Here is a 15,079-nt window from a genome sequence, read left to right on the forward strand (position 1 = left end):
TCGTGTTTCAGATGCACAGGCTGAGGGATAACAGGATCCTCTGGGATCTGGGGGCTGCTGGGACATGGGATCCGAGCTGGGATCAGTCTCTGGAGCTCTGTCCCCAGATTTTTGGGGTTTGGGGCACATAAAATACCTTAAATTTCAGGTTTTTTCTGCAAAGCATCCACACACCAGTGGGAATTGGGGGTTTTTCCTTTAAATAAGTGAATACAGTCCTGAGCCCTGTCATCCTGGGGGATTTAGGAGCTTTTTGAAGAGATTCCCTGCATGTTGGAAGTTCATCTTTGTTCCAGAGGCTGTGAGGTGGGGGCAGAGGGCAGGTGGGGATTGAAAGCCCAGTTAGGTGGAGCCTAACTCTGGTGTGCTCCTTCCCTATGATGGGGCTCCCGGAGCTGGATCATCTGAAAAGGGCTTTTATTCTTGGCTGGGTTTGATCAGAACAGATCTGTTTTAAAGAAGGGTCTAAAAAAGCTTTTTTCCATGGTCATATCCGTGGCTTTAAGCTGAAAGAGGGGAGGTTTAGGTGGGATAGGAGGAAATTCTTCCCGGTGAGGGCAGGGAGGGAATGGAATGGAATTCCCAGGGAAGCTGTGGCTGCCCGATCCCTGGCAGTGTCCATGGCCAGGCTGGAGAAGGGAAGGTTCTGGGAAGACCTTAAAGCTCCTTCCAGAGCCCACAGGGGCTCCAGGAGAGCTCAGAGGGACTTGGGACAAGGGCTGGAGGGACAGGACACTGGGAATGGCTTCCCACTGCCAGAGGGCAGGGATGGCTGGGATATTGGGAGGAATTCCTCCCTGCGAAGGTGGGGAGGGTTTGGGATGGAATTCCCAGAGAAGCTGTGGCTGCCCCATCCCTGGAAGTGCTGGATGGGGCTTGGAGCAGCCTGGGATGGTGGAAGGTGTCCGTGCCCATAGGATGAGATCATCTTTGCCTTCTCTCCAACCCAAACCATCCCATGACTGATTCCATGATCTGCTCTGTGCTGTTGAGCCCACCTGGGGCTCAGCTTTGATCTGTCCAGAACCTTTCCCACCTCTGCATTATTTCCATTTGTTTGTTTGTTTTGCAGACAAACCCCAACTACAGCCAAGAGAAGAACCGCTGCGAATACCTCCACAACAAACTGGCCCACATCAAAAAACTGATAGCAGAGTATGACCAGCAGCAGTTTTAGCTGCCACTCACCCCTGGACTGGGTAGGGCAAACCAAAATCCAGTCACCCTGGACGTTACGTTCCCTTTTATACACCCAAAATCCCTTTCAGAGACGAGCATTAATTCCTCGCGGTTGAAGAACTTGGGGATGACTTTAAGATGCCAGATCTGTCATGTCCACGTCCAGCACGCTTCTCCCGAGTTTTTAAGCCTCTCTGAATGTTGGAATGTAACAAATGGATAACAAAAAAAAAAAAAAAAAAAAAAATCACAAAAAATACCCAACCAAACAAAAAAATTCTGCTTATTTGAAGCCAGTGTTTGACACTTAAGGGAAAACTTGCCTAAAGTGACCGAAGCTCCCACAGGTTAAGAATCTGTAAAAAGTTTGGCATGAAGTTGTAATTCCCCCTGGCCCAGCTCCACGTGGGTTACAAATTGTCCTGCAAATGGTGAGGAACTGGAATTGCTGCTAGGACTGTTCGGAATGAGAGCTGTGTGCTCCCGGCTCCGCGGAAATACACCACGTTCCCTGAGCTCTCCTTGTCTGTCCCTGCTTTGTCATCCTCGGGGGGGAGGGAATTGTGGCAGCACAGGGGGTCCCCTGGGGCTCAGCACCTTGGCCAGGGAAGAGGTGGATCCCAAAAAAACAAAACCCCTCCCAAAACCCCTTTTTTTCAATCCGCTCTGTGCGTTTGGGTGCAAACCTTCTGCCCAGTCCGCCCAATTCACCTCCAGCTACCAGTGCTGGGAAGATGGAGACCTGTCTGGCTTTGACTTTTCTAATTTTCTACCAAGGCAGCCAATTTTATTAATTGCTAATGAGACTATGGTCTATTTTTGTATCAAAAAAAAAAAAAAAAAGAGGAAAGAAAAAAGCATCTTTTTTCTAAAACTGTGCCTCCCTTTTCCTTTTAGGCCAAGTGCTTGGGACCCTTTCCTTGCAGTATTACTAAAACTTACCCAAGAGTCACCCAGACGAGTGACTTTATTCCCTGATCCATGAGAGGAGGGGGTGGGGGGTGCTCTGCTTTCTCCTGGGATATTTTTTTTTGTGTGTGTGTGTCTTTCCAAGGCAGCAGCAAATCCTTGTGGGAGCAGTAAGGTGCTGTTTTCCCACGCGGATCCCTTCCACCACTGGTGTGCTTTATCTCAGCCAGCTTCTCCCTGCAGTCCTGCTTCCTGATTTTTTTTTTTTTTTTTAAATTCTTTACTTTAGATTGAAGGGAACGTTTTAGAGTATGGCCAGGGTGTGAGAAACACTCCGAAAAGCACAAAGGTGTCCTTTAACTCTGCTGTTCCTTTCTTTCTCTCCCCTCTCCCCTTTTTAATCCTGCCAGCCTGTGGGATTTGACTTCTTCCCGCTTCCGTTTATCTCAAAGTAAAGGATTCCTTCCCTGTGGAGTCTCCTTCCCTTGGAGGTTGCACTGAAGAGCCTTTCACCCTTTGAAGGAGAGGAATGGCAGAGTTAAGGAGGGAAACACTTCTTACAACAAGGAGTTATTTGAGTTTTTTCCTGCCCCAAACAAAACGTGGGTCCATCTGCTGTATTAAAAATAGGTGATAAAATTATTAATTATTATTATAATTATTATTATTTCATTGTTGTCACACAGCCAGGGCCACTGCTTTTGCTTTGTCACTTTATTCTGAGGTCTCTCCCTGTGCATCCAGCGCTCAGTAGGGCTTTGCCGTCCCCTTCTCCAAGGGAAAGGTGACAGCCAGAGGGACACGGTGGCCGTGGCCCTTGGAATGCCACTGGAATGCCACCAGTCTTCCACTGGTCCTCAGCCCCAAACCTGTGGAGAAGGAGGGTGGGAAGAGATGCTCTGCCCAAGGAGCACAGGGGGAGCACCCCAGAACCCCCCCAGGGCGTTCCTGCTGGGAATCTTGGGGGTCAGGATTGCTTTGCTCCCGTCCCTTCCTCCCCAGATCAAATCAAAACCAAATCAGGGAGCGTTTGTGCAGCACCACCTGCCTCTGGTGCTTCTGGAAAACGCTGGGAGCTCTGGAGGCAAGGAGCTTTTGTCTGGAAAATTTCGTGCTCCTGCTCCGTGGGGCCTTGCCGGGAATCCCAGCCGGGAATTCTGGCAGCGGGGTGGGCGCGCCCGGAGCCGTGGGGATCTGGGAGGGGATGAGGAGGACCTGGGATGTCACAAACCCTCAGCCCCGCTGTGGGATTGTCACTGCACAGCCCGGCATCGCCGGCCCTGCCCAGTGCCGGGATTTTGGGGTGGAAAAACTGAATTTCCCCAGTGCTAGGGCTTGGTGGGGGCTTCGTTCCGACTGCGGTGGAGGCGGAACTCGGGATGGCAGAAGAGGCAGCAGCTACAAACCCAGGATGAGTAAATTCTTTCATGGAAACACTTCTCCTGATCCTTAATATTTTGAAAGGAGGGGGTTTTTCTTCTGTTGTTGCTTGGGGGGGGGGGGGGGGGGCGGGATAGAGATGGATCTCAATCTTTATACATCTGCTATAAGATATTTTTGCAAACAGAGTTGTATACAAAGATGTATTGTGTACATTTACATGTATATTCTGGAACTTCTAAAAAATTTGAATATAAAAAAACCCCTGAAAATATTTAATGAATTATCCAAACTGTGAGACCCAATTAGCATCCACCAACTTCCTGCTTCACTTTTTCTTTTGGACTGTGTTAAAGAATTGTAGTCGAATCTGCCTTTTTTTTTTCTTTTTATTTTTTCTTTTTTTTTTCTTTTTAGAGACGATGAAGCTTAGGCAAAATTTTGTGCTTTTTGGGTTAATAGAAACCAGTTCTAGGTGATTAAGTATGATCTTAACTTATTGATACTGTGTTTTACTTTGTAATATTGTACTGTGGATAAAAACTATATTGAGCCATGGAGTTGGAGTTTACAAAAGAGCTTTCACTTTGCCAAAATGTTACAATTTCAAGGCAGCATAGTCTTCAGCTTTCCTAATCTTTTTTCTTAAGAGCTAGTGTCCTTTTTTTGTACACTAAAAAAGCTGAATGCTGATTTTGCAACATATAATAAATTCACTGTATTGGAAAACAAGCAGACAATAAGGTTGTGGATTTCTTTTCAGTGCTTCTCCCTGCAAGGAAACTCAAAAGGGAAAGGTGATAAATGGCTGGCGTGGAGCTTGGAAGCAGGAAACGGGAAGGAACCGGGTCACTTGAGTGAGCTGAAGTGTCAGAGCAGGGAGTAGGTAAGAAAGAGGAGAAGGGAAGAGGTGCTTGGAGCGGGCCAGCTCCTTGGAACGCTGCGCTGGGATCGGCCTCCAGCCCTGGCACGAGCTGGGGGGGGCTTCCCGCTGCAGCACCGGCCGGGTTTTTGGAGGAAAAGCTGCTTTGGAAGAGGCGCTGGATGCTGCTGCTGTCAGCCTGGAGGGTCCGTGGCCCCGGAGCAGCAGGAGGCTCTGGGATGCTCAGAATCCACGGAGGGGCTGCTGGGGCAGTGAGTCTCATCCTGGGGATGCTGCTGGAGCAGGAGGTGGGGATGAGCCTGGCACGGACCCTGCCGGAGCTCTCCCACCTCCTCCCGCCCGGCTGAATCATCCCGCAGAAGCTGGGCTGTGTCAGGACTGTCCCTTTTCTTGCTGTCACCAGGGATTGCTCTGGCCCTGCCTTCGGCTGCATCCCTGGGGCTGGATGGAGCAGCAACACGAAATCAAGGATAAAACTACTCAGGAGTGTAATAGCCTTGGAATCGCTGCTGCTTTCCTCCTGCCTCCCTTCCTGGAGCAGAGGCTGACCAGCACAAACTCAAGGGCCAGAGGCCACAGGTGCTGGCACTGCCTTCCCTGTGTCCATAACGTGTTCACTTGGGTTAAGTGCTGGGTTCGGGATTGTCCCTCCAAAACAGACTGGAGAAGGTGACAATAATCCAGGGATCAAATAACGTTTTATGGAGTCTTGGTTTATTGTTTTAAAGGTGTCCTTGTCCTTGCAGCTGACACGGCAGCACCAGCATCCGCACGATGAGACACCGGTGGGACTCGGCCATGGAGCAAGAGCTGAGCCCAGGCTCTTGCAAATCCCCAAATCCTCCAGTTTTAGTTTCAGATGTGGCTTCTGAGCCAAGCTCTGCACCCCAGGCCCCCTTCACCCTCTGTGAGCTTCCCCCGGGGCGCTGAGCGGATCCAAGGCCGGTTCCTGCCCCGCGGGGCTGCTCACACAGGAAGGGTCCCCATCCCCTCCCAGCTTTCCTGGGGAATTCCTCCCAACCGCTGGCAGCTCCGGCGCTGCCCGGGGTCACGCATTGAGCTCATTAACTCGGAGCTGCCCCAGTGGAAATTTACTGGCTGCGTTTGCTGTGCCAGAGCCAGCCGGGCTCCTGCCGCCGCCGCCTCCTTATCGGCACCGCCGGGAGCCGGGACCGCCGCGCCGGGAGCATCCCCGCTCTCCGCGTCCTCCCGGATGGCAAAACCGAGCCGGGTGCAGGCTCGGGAGGAGCCCTGGGCTCTGATAATTCACTGATAACTCGGGTCACACCTGGGAACAGTCACTTCGCACCACATCTTGCACAAACTGCCCCTAATTTGGGGTCATGCAGGCGTGGGAAGGCCCTGGCCAGGTTTGAGGGATGCTGGAAGCACGGTGACAGCACCGTGGGCGTTTTTTTCCCTGTGGATGTTTTTTCCCCATGGGTTTTTTCCCCTGTGGATTTTTCCCTCGTGGGTTTTTCCCCGGGCACCTTTCTCTGCTCGTGGCTCGTTTACAGGAGGAAGCTCATTAGAATAATTCGTCCTTGCCACGGTCCGGTGGCTCTGGTCCCTCTCCCAGAGCAGCTGCTGCACCTCCAGCGCCAGGCACGACCCCCAAAATCACCCCCTGCTCCCTCCCTTCCAGGCGTGGGTCCGACCTTGGGCACGCAGCGCCCGGAGGGCGATGGCACAGGGAGAGGGAGGAGGATGAGGAGCTGCCAGCATGGATAATGAAGGGCCAGAGCCTGGGATTATATTACACGAGGGGAAAAAACCCAACCGTGGAGGAAGGAAAACGTGGCAAGGGAATGCTGAGGCTGTTTCAAGGCACAAATCTGGGGCTGGCGGGGTTGGCCTCGACCTGTTGTGGGGGGGGGGACAGAGGCAGGAACCCCCCAGCCGAGCCCTTCCCAGCACTCACAGCATCTCCGGCTGCTGCAGGACCAGCCCCTGAACCTGCTTATAATGAAGCGCCGCGGAGTTTGGGAGCCCCCGGGGGGGGCTGCGTGGCCTGGATACCCACCCCGGGGCTGGAGCGGGGGGTCTGCTGGCACCGGGCGGTGGGCACCATTGCTGGGGGAGCGGGGCCGGTCGCTATGGCTCCGCTACGGCTCCGCTGGCCCCCCGCCAGCCCCCGGCAGCTGGGGAGCGAAGGCACTGGGCGGCCGGCCCGGGCTCCCGGCCCATGGACGCGTTGGGCGAGCGGGAACAAGGGAGCCCCGCTCATGCGGTGCCGAGCGTGGGAGGAGTGGGAAGGGAGTGGGGGAAGGAACAATGGTGGGAGTTATGGGAGGGGGGCGAAAAAAAAAAGTAAAAAAATAAGGAAAAAAAAAAAAAAAGAGGAAAGCAGTGGAAAAATACCAGTTCTGGGCCCCTGGCAGCGCTGCCCGGACCCTCCCCGCCCCAGGATTATTGTACAAAGAAATGTTATTTTTGTTTCAATAATTTGCTGAGGCACTGGCATTCCAGCGCGGGGCTCGTTTTGTCCTCCAGCCCGGCACCAAGAGATCATTGTTCCTCCATGGCCAAGGGGCCGAACGCGGCCCCCCGGCACCGCCGTGCCCTTCACCGCCGCCTCTCCCCGCGGCCGCCCGGCCGCAGGTGCCCTCCGGGGTCGGTCCCGGTGGGTCCCGTCCCGCTGCGTGCCGGAGGGTGGGTGGCGATGGCAGCGAGCCCCGAGGAGCGGGGTGGGTGGCGGAGGAGGGCAGAGCTGTCCTCGCCGTGTCTGCGGGGAGCGAGGGTGGGGAGGGACCCGGGGCGTTGCTCCGGCTCCGGGGGCCCCTTTGAAGCGGGGCGGGCCATTGAAAGGCAGCGGGACCCCGGGGGCCGCCAGCGGGGGGGCGGCCACGGCCCCGTTCTCTGCGCCGGCCCCGGGCACCCCCCGCGCTCCCCGGGCCCACACGGGGGGGGGGGGATGGCGGCCTCACACGGGGGCCGGTGCCCCCCGGCAGCGCCGGCGGGGACCCGGGGTGGGCGCTTGGAGGGGCGGCGGGGGCTCCGGCGAGCCGTGACTTTTGGGGTGCCCACGCCGGGGGGCTCTGGGGTGTCCATGCCAGGGGCTGTGGGGTGCCATGACCTTCGGGGTGTCCCTGCCGGGGGCTCCAGGGTGCCGTGACTTTTGGGGTGCCCACGCCGGGGGCAGCAGCAGGATAACAGGGGCTGCCGGGGGCAGCGCGGTGCCGGTGCGGGCTGGCAGCCCTGTGGGAGCGGCGCCGTGGGAAGGCGCCCGCGGGTCCCGGGCGCAGGAAGCCGCCGGCCCGGGGCTGTCAATGGCCGGAAGGCGGCGGCGGGACCCCCGGTCCCGGCCCGGGACCGGCCCCGGCGACACTTCCCCTTCCCGGGTCAGCGGCCGCTTCCCCCTCCTGCCCGTCACCTCCCGCCGCCCCCCCGGTACGAGCGGCCGGCGTGGTCCGGGGAGCCCCGCACGTGCCCCGGCACCGGGGGTCGGGGGCTCGGGGGGGGCCCGGGGGGTCCGCGGCTGCCGGTGCCGTTGGGCACGTGCGGGGGGCGCGGCCGGGCGGGGGCGGGGCCGGGGCGGGGCCGCGGAGCCGATTAAGCGGCGGGAGCCGGGGCGGCCGCAGCACGATCGCATCGTCCCCGCGGGGCGGCACCGGACACCGGGCACTGAACACCGGACACCGGCTGCCGGCACTGGGCACCGCACACCGGGCACAGGATACCGCCACCAGACAACGGGCACCGGCCGCAACCACTGGTACCGGGCACCGGCACCGACACAGACACCGGCTCCGGCTCCTGCGCGCCCGGCGCGGCCCGGCCCGGTGAGTGCCCGCGGCGGGGCGGGACTGACCCCCGGAGAGGTTCGGGTTTGCGGATCCGTGTCCCCCCGCGCCCTCGGCGGGGTCAGCTCTCGTCCCGGTGTCTCCCGCCACCCCGGGGTGCTGGGACACCCGCTGTCCCCAAATCCCCTTTCCCCTGGAGAGAGACAGCCCTTGTTCCCATGTCCCCTGTGCCACCCCGGGCTGCTGGGACAGTCTTGCTTCGATGTCCCCTGGGACAGCTCTGGGAGTGGAAACAGCCCTCGTCCCCATGTCCCCTGCCTCATCTGTCATCCCAGGGTGTAGGGACCGCCCCTGTCACCGAATTCCCTGCATGCCTGGGAGAGACAGCTTCTGTCCCCACGTCCCCTGCACGTTCTGACATCCCCAGGAGCAGGGACACCCCTGGTCCCCGTGACCCCTGTGCCACCCCAGGGTGCAGGGTTGTCCCCACGTCACCTGGAAGTGCCTTCTGCCACCCCCAGGGATCGAGGGCACAGTTCCCACGTCCCCTGCAGCCCCCGGCCCCCCGGCGTGCAGGGACACCCCATGTCCCCTGGGAGCATCCCTAGTCCCCCACGCCTTCCTGTGCCACCCCCAGGGAGGGGACACCAGGGACAGTCCCTGTCTGTCCCGCACCCCTCGGCTCTCTGGGCCCTCCGTGAGGTCCTGGGGTGAGGGTGTCCCCCCCAACTCCCCCCCTGTCCCGGGACACGCGTGGGAAGGGGCTGCAGTGAGCGTCCCAGTGCCACCACCAGGCTGGGAGGGCAGGGAGCCAAGGTCCCCACGGGCGGCACAGCCACGTCCCAGCAGGGCGGAGGGCCCGGGGAGGGCCGAGGGGGGGTGGCCCGGCGTGCCAGGCCAGCGGCGCTGACACCCATTTCCTCCTATTGCAGCTCCAGGAACAATGGCAGAACCGTTCCTCGTGGAGAGCCCCAACGTCACCTACAGCAAGGACTTCATCGAGGCCAAGTACACGTACAGCACCGTGCACGTCTGCAAGGAGAACGGCGTCACCAAGGTGGGCAGGTGGCGGGGGGCCCGGGGGGCTCGGGGGGGGGCTCTGCTCGTCCCCTCTGTCCCCAGCTGTCCCCTCTCTCTGTCCCCAGGTGCGGCCGTGCTCCACCCGCTTCACCTTCCGCACGGGCCGGCAGGTGCCGCGCCTGGGGGTGATGCTGGTGGGCTGGGGGGGCAACAACGGCACCACGGTGACGGCGGCCGTGCTGGCCAACAAGCTGGGGCTGTCCTGGATGACCAAGACGGGGCGCAAGGTGGGTGTCCCCAGCAAGGGGAGGTGTCCCCAGTGTGACCCCAGTGAGGGGGTTCCCCCCCAGTGAGATCCCAGCGAGGGGAGTGTCCCCAGCAGGGTCCCTGCAAGAGGTGTGTCCCCAGAGTGACCTCAGTGGGGTGGGTGTCCTCAGTGTGACCTCAGTGGAGTGGGTGTCCTCAGCGTGACCCCTGCAAGGGCCGTGTCCCCGGGGTGTCCCCAGAATGACCCCTGGGACCCGGGGTCATCCCACAGGGATGGGGACACCAAGCTCGGCTGCACCGGTGTCCTGCACCCCGATCTCCTCCCTGCCCCTGCGAAGGGGCTCCGCAGCCCCAGCCCCCAATTTGGGGGTGCTGGGACCCCTCCTCTCCCTGCCATCCTCTCATCCTTGCCCTCCCCATCCCAGAAAGCCAACTACTACGGCTCCCTGCTCCAAGCCTCCACCGTGTGCCTGGGCACCGGCCCCTCCGGTGATGTCTACGTGCCCTTCCGGGACCTGCTGCCCATGGTGCACCCCAACGACATCGTCTTCGACGGTAGGTGGGACACGGGGGGGACCCCACAGCGGCACGGGACACCCCGAGCGCTTGGGTCACCCCGTGTCCCCCAGGCTGGGACATCTCCTCGCTGAACCTGGCGGAGGCCATGAAGCGGGCGGAGGTGCTGGAGTGGCCGCTGCAGGAGCAGCTCTGGCCCCACATGGAGAAGATGAAGCCCCGACCTTCCATCTACATCCCCGAATTCATCGCCGCCAACCAGGAGGAGCGGGCGGACAACGTCCTGCGGGGCTCCATGGCCGAGCAGGTCCTGGCGGGGCGGGCAGGGGAGGGGACAAGGGCCATGGGGGCGGTGCCACCGCTCTGACGCGTCCCGGCCGTGACCCAGGTGGAGCAGATCCGCAGGGACATCCGAGACTTCAAGGAGAGCAGCGGGGTGGACAAAGTCATCGTCCTGTGGACGGCCAACACGGAGAGGTTCTGTGACATCGTGCCGGGGCTCAACGACACCGCCGACAACCTGCTGAGGGCCATCGAGGTCAGGGGGCGGGCGAGGGGAGCGGGAGGGTGACAGCAGCACCGCGGTGGCGCTGAGCTGCCCCGTGTCCCCGCAGCGAGGCCTGGAGGTGTCCCCGTCCACGCTCTTCGCCGTGGCCAGCATCCTGGAGGGCTGCGCCTACATCAACGGGTCCCCCCAGAACACCTTCGTGCCGGGGGCGGTGGAATTGGCCGCCCAGCGCCGCGTCTTCATCGGCGGCGACGACTTCAAGTCGGGGCAGACCAAGCTCAAGTCGGTGCTGGTGGATTTCCTGGTGGGCGCCGGGCTCAAGGTACGTGGGGACAGACAGGGGGGTGTCCCCAGCCGCAGGGGACAGGGGGTGACCTGCCCGTGCCCCCCCTGGCCAGACCAAGTCCATCGTGAGCTACAACCACCTGGGGAACAACGACGGCAAGAACCTCTCGGCACCGCAGCAGTTCCGCTCCAAGGAGATCTCCAAGAGCAACGTGGTGGACGACACGGTCCAGGCCAACCCCATCCTCTACGGCCCCCAGGACAAGCCTGACCACTGCGTGAGTTGGGGGCTTTGGGGGGGGTCACACACACACGTGAGGGGTGACAATGGGGGTGACGGGGACGTGGCTTTGGCAGGTGGTGATCAAGTACGTGCCCTACGTGGGGGACAGCAAGCGGGCGCTGGACGAGTACACGTCCGAGATCATGATGGGTGGCACCAACACCATCGTCATCCACAACACCTGCGAGGTGCGTGCGGGGCCACCGGCGTGTCCCCGGGGTGTCCCCGGGGTGTCCCCTCAGTGCCAGGGTGTCTCCTCACCCCCTCGCTGCCCGCAGGACTCGCTGCTGGCCAGCCCCATCATCCTGGACCTGGCCATCCTGACGGAGCTGTGCCAGCGCATCACCTTCTGCACCGAGGCCGATCCTGAGTTCCAGGGCTTCCACAGCGTCCTCTCCATCCTCGCCTTCCTCTGCAAGGCCCCGCTCGTGCCTGAGGGCACCCCCGTGGTCAACGCGCTCTTCCGCCAGCGCAGCTGCATCGAGAACATCCTGAGGTACCCGGGGTCCCCGTCCACCACGTGCCACCGCCCCGGTGCCCATGGTGGCACCCAAAGGCTTGCAGGGGGTCCCAGTGTGGGCTAGCCCAGTGCCCATCGTGGGGTGTCCAAATCCAGGGGGTCCTGGAGGCCAAGGCCTGGGGTGCCCAGTGCTGGGGCTGGGTCCCAGTGCCACCAGTGGGTTCCAGTATGTCCTGGTGAATGATGGTGCCAGTGCCCAGAGGTCCTGGAGATGCCCAGGACCAAGGTCCCAGCATGGATGTGTCCCCATTTCTCAGTCCTGGGGTGCCTGAGGGGAGGAGGGTCCCCATGCCCAGGGTGTCCCAACACACAGACCCTGGCACCCAGTGCTCAGCGGCTCCTGCACCAGTGGGTCCCAGTCCCTGATGCCCGGGGGGAGCCCAAAACAAATGGATCCCAGTACCCAACACGACGGATCCCAGTGCCCAGCACCAGTGGCTCTCATTGGGTCCCAGTAACCAAAGCCTGGGGTTCCCAGTGCTTGGGGGTGCCTGGGGGATCCCAGTGCCCAACACCTGGAGGTGCCCCGCTCCAGTATCCCCCAGTTCCCATCACCAGCACATCCCAATGCCCAGAACACCCATCCCGCTCCCCGCCCCGTGCCCAACGCTCCGTGTCCCCCCGCCCTGTCAGTGCCACCTCCCCGCCCTCCCCCAGCCCCGGGGTGCCCACCCTGACCCCCTGTGTGCCCCCAGGGCCTGCCTGGGGCTGCCCCCCCAGAACCACATGCTGCTGGAGCACAAGATGCAGCGGCCGGCGCCGAGCCCCAAGCGCGCCTGTCCCGGGGGGGCCGCCTGTCCCCTGGTCCCCAAGAAGAGCCCGGCAGCGCCCCGCCCAGCTCAACGGGCACCCCTGTGCCCCCCGGCCGGGGCCGCCCCGAGCCCCCCTGCACATCGACGGCGCCGACTAACCCCGACTGCCCCGTGCCAGCCCGGAGCGGCTTTTTGGGGGGGTGGGGGGTGGGAAGGGTGGGTTTGGGGGGGACTGTTCCCCCCCACCCCAAATGTTGATGGTGACTCCAAACTGTGAAGCTTTGTACCCACCAATAAACCCGGAGCACAGCGTGACCCCTCCCCCGGCTTATGGGGTCCCTTCACTTGGTTTTTGGGGTTCCCTCGGTTCTTGGGGTCACCCTCATCTGGTCTTTGGGGTCCCCCAGATGGTTCCTGAGACCCTCACCTGGTTTTGGGGTCCCCCTCACCTCGTTCCTCTTCAGGTCTTCCTCACCTGGTTTTGGGGTCCCCCCACCCCCAACGAGACCCAAATATCGCCGCCTTCTGAAAAAAAATCAAATTACATTTATTGATGCGGGGGGGGGGGGGGTGTGTTGGGGGGGTCGTGGGGTGTTTTTTTTTTTTTTGGTCATTTTAGGCCTTTTTTTTTCTTTTTTTTTGCTCTTTTTGTATTTTTTCTTTTTTTTTTCTTTTTGTTCTTTTTTTTTGGGAGGGGGCTCCCCCATTTTGTTTTGATAAGCAATGGGGGGGGGGGGCTAAAGGCTTAGAAATGAGGGGGGGTCCCTACACAGAACGACTATGCCTATGGGGGGGGGGGTCACCCCTATGGGGGCTGGGGGCTGCCCCCCACCTGGGGGGGGCACGAGGGGGACCCCCAGTGCGGGGCTGTACAGGGGAGGGGGGGTCTGGGTGTGCGGCGGCATTTTGGGGGGGCTCTTGGGGGGGGGAGGTCAGGGGGGCTTTGAGGTCCTTTCTGTTATAAAAGAGGAAAAAATCAGCAAAACCAAAAAAAAAATCAAAAAAACAAAACAAAACAAAACATAAAAACCAAAAAACCCCAAAAAAACCCAAAACCACACCAAAAAAAAAAAAAAAATTCCTTCATATTAAAGTGGTCCCTGGGGGGGTCGGGGGGGGCCCCGGTCTGGCGCTCGGGGGGGGCCGGGGATCACAGTGCTGGCTGAGCACACAGACGGGGCTGGGGGGGCTGGGACCCCCCCGGGGCTGGGGGGGCTGCTCTGCACTGGGACCCCCCTAAAGAGCCCGAGGAGGAGGGGGGGGTGGCTCCATGGGGGGGGTTATGGCTTGGCCCCCCCACTCCTTCCCCCTCCCCCAGCACAGCCCAGATTTGGGGGGGGGGGGGGGGGGGGGTCTGCACCCACATTGGGGGGGCTGTGCTGGTTCTGCCACCCCCCCCACCCCCCCCCCAGGGTGTGGTTTGGGGGGGGCGGCACTGGGAGAACTGGGAGGGAGTCACACCCTCCCAGCCTGGGGGGGCACAGCTCAGTGAAGCCCCCCAGATCCCTCAAATCGGGGGGGGGGGGGGGATTGGCACCACCTGCCATGGAGGGGAGGGGAGAGGGGGGCACAATGCCATGGACCCCCCCGCCAAAAATCCCCCTCCCTGGGCTTGGTACCGCCCCATGTAGGGGGGGCAAAACACCCCAAAACAGCCCCCCCTGCACCCCCGCAGTGCCAGACCCCCCCTCCAGCGCCGACCCCGTCCTGGGGAGGGGGGGGGGAGGGGGTCCCAGTACAGAGGGGGGGCTCCCAGTGCTGCGTGGGGTCCCAGTTCAGGGAGAGTGGGAAGGGCTGGAAAACGGGAGGGGGGTCCCAGTCCTGGGGAGGGGGGCGGCCGGGGGGGGTGGGGGGGGGAGGTTGGGAGCAGCAAATAAGTCACGTGACTTATTTCTAATCATCATTATTATTTCTTTTTTTTCCCGTTTTTCCTCCCGCGCTTTCTCTGCTCGTTTTTAGTGTTCGTTTGGAACAAAAAAAAAAGGGGGGTGGGGGGTGGGAGTGGGACAGGGCTGGAAAAGGGGGGGGGGGGGGGCGCTGAGGGGGTGGGGCGGGGTGTGACGGGGCGGGGCGGGGGGGGCTGATCATTAAAATTAATGAATTTTTTTCGGTGGTGGTGGTGGTGGTGGTGGGTGAGGGCGTCTGTGGCTGTCGCTGGCCTCGGCGCGGGGCTCACACGCTCATTGTCATGCTGGGCGAGTACTATAGAGAGAGCGGAGACACCACAGCGTTAGGGGGCCGCGGGGGGGCTCCGGGGGGGGGGCACGCACACCGCAGCCCCCCCAGCGCCGCCCTCCTCACGCCTCGCGGCCGCTCGGCCAAGGTGACCCCCCCGGCGCTGGCGCTGGCGCTGGTGGTGGCGGTGGGTGGCGGTGGTGGTGGCGGTGGTGACACAATTTCGGGGGGTCGCCACTGGGATTTGCTCGCTGAACCCCCCCGTCCCCGGCCGCCGCGCCCCCCCCGGGCCCCCCGCCCTCGCCGCCTGCCCCCCCGGGGGTCCGCGGGGGTCCCCACCGGGTCCCTTACGCTGTCGCTTTGGAAGGGATTTAGGAAATTGCTGCTCAGCTCGGCGTCGTCCCGAGGGGTCCCGGGGGGGTTGCTCAGGGCCCCCAAGTTACTGGGGGAGCTCTGAAGGAAAGGTGGGGAGGGGGAGAGAAGGGTTAGCGGGGGGGGGGTTTGGGGTATGGGGGGGGGGGGGTTCTGGTGGGTTTGGGGCAATAAATGGGGTCCCAGTAGATGGGGGGTGGTCCCAGGAAATGGGGGAGCGCCAATAAATGGGGGTCCCAGTAAGTGGCGTGGTCCCAGGAAATGGGGGGAGCCCCAATAAATGGGGT

At 61.3% G+C, this 15,079-nt stretch overlaps 3 protein-coding genes across 3 annotated transcripts in view; 2 read left to right on the forward strand and 1 right to left on the reverse strand.

The window, feature by feature from the left end:
• Positions 1–4,200, forward strand: part of ELL (elongation factor for RNA polymerase II) — a 53,631-nt gene extending 49,431 nt beyond the window's left edge. Inside the window, exon 12 of the mRNA XM_048287793.1 lies at positions 1,073–4,200. Coding sequence (XP_048143750.1) covers positions 1,073–1,177 — 105 coding nt within the window. The 3' untranslated portion in view covers positions 1,178–4,200. The remainder of the gene's footprint in view (positions 1–1,072) is intronic.
• Positions 4,201–7,904: 3,704 nt separating this feature from the next.
• Positions 7,905–12,566, forward strand: ISYNA1 (inositol-3-phosphate synthase 1). The gene is given in 12 exon segments (XM_048288000.1): positions 7,905–8,133; positions 9,027–9,151; positions 9,240–9,401; positions 9,807–9,936; positions 10,011–10,204; positions 10,286–10,435; positions 10,512–10,727; positions 10,804–10,968; positions 11,048–11,161; positions 11,252–11,469; positions 12,189–12,318; positions 12,320–12,566. Coding segments are annotated over 11 exon segments (1,677 nt in total). The 5' UTR covers positions 7,905–8,133; positions 9,027–9,037; the 3' UTR covers positions 12,404–12,566.
• A 1,791-nt stretch (positions 12,567–14,357) lies between these two features.
• Positions 14,358–15,079, reverse strand: part of LOC125317674 (single-stranded DNA-binding protein 3-like) — a 9,032-nt gene continuing 8,310 nt past the window's right edge. The window contains 2 exon segments of the mRNA XM_048287556.1: positions 14,358–14,447; positions 14,772–14,945. Coding sequence (XP_048143513.1) covers positions 14,418–14,447; positions 14,772–14,945 — 204 coding nt within the window. The 3' untranslated portion in view covers positions 14,358–14,417.

Source organism: Corvus hawaiiensis, chromosome 28 (genome assembly GCF_020740725.1).
Source record: "Corvus hawaiiensis isolate bCorHaw1 chromosome 28, bCorHaw1.pri.cur, whole genome shotgun sequence".
Classification (NCBI taxonomy): Eukaryota; Metazoa; Chordata; class Aves; order Passeriformes; family Corvidae; genus Corvus; species Corvus hawaiiensis.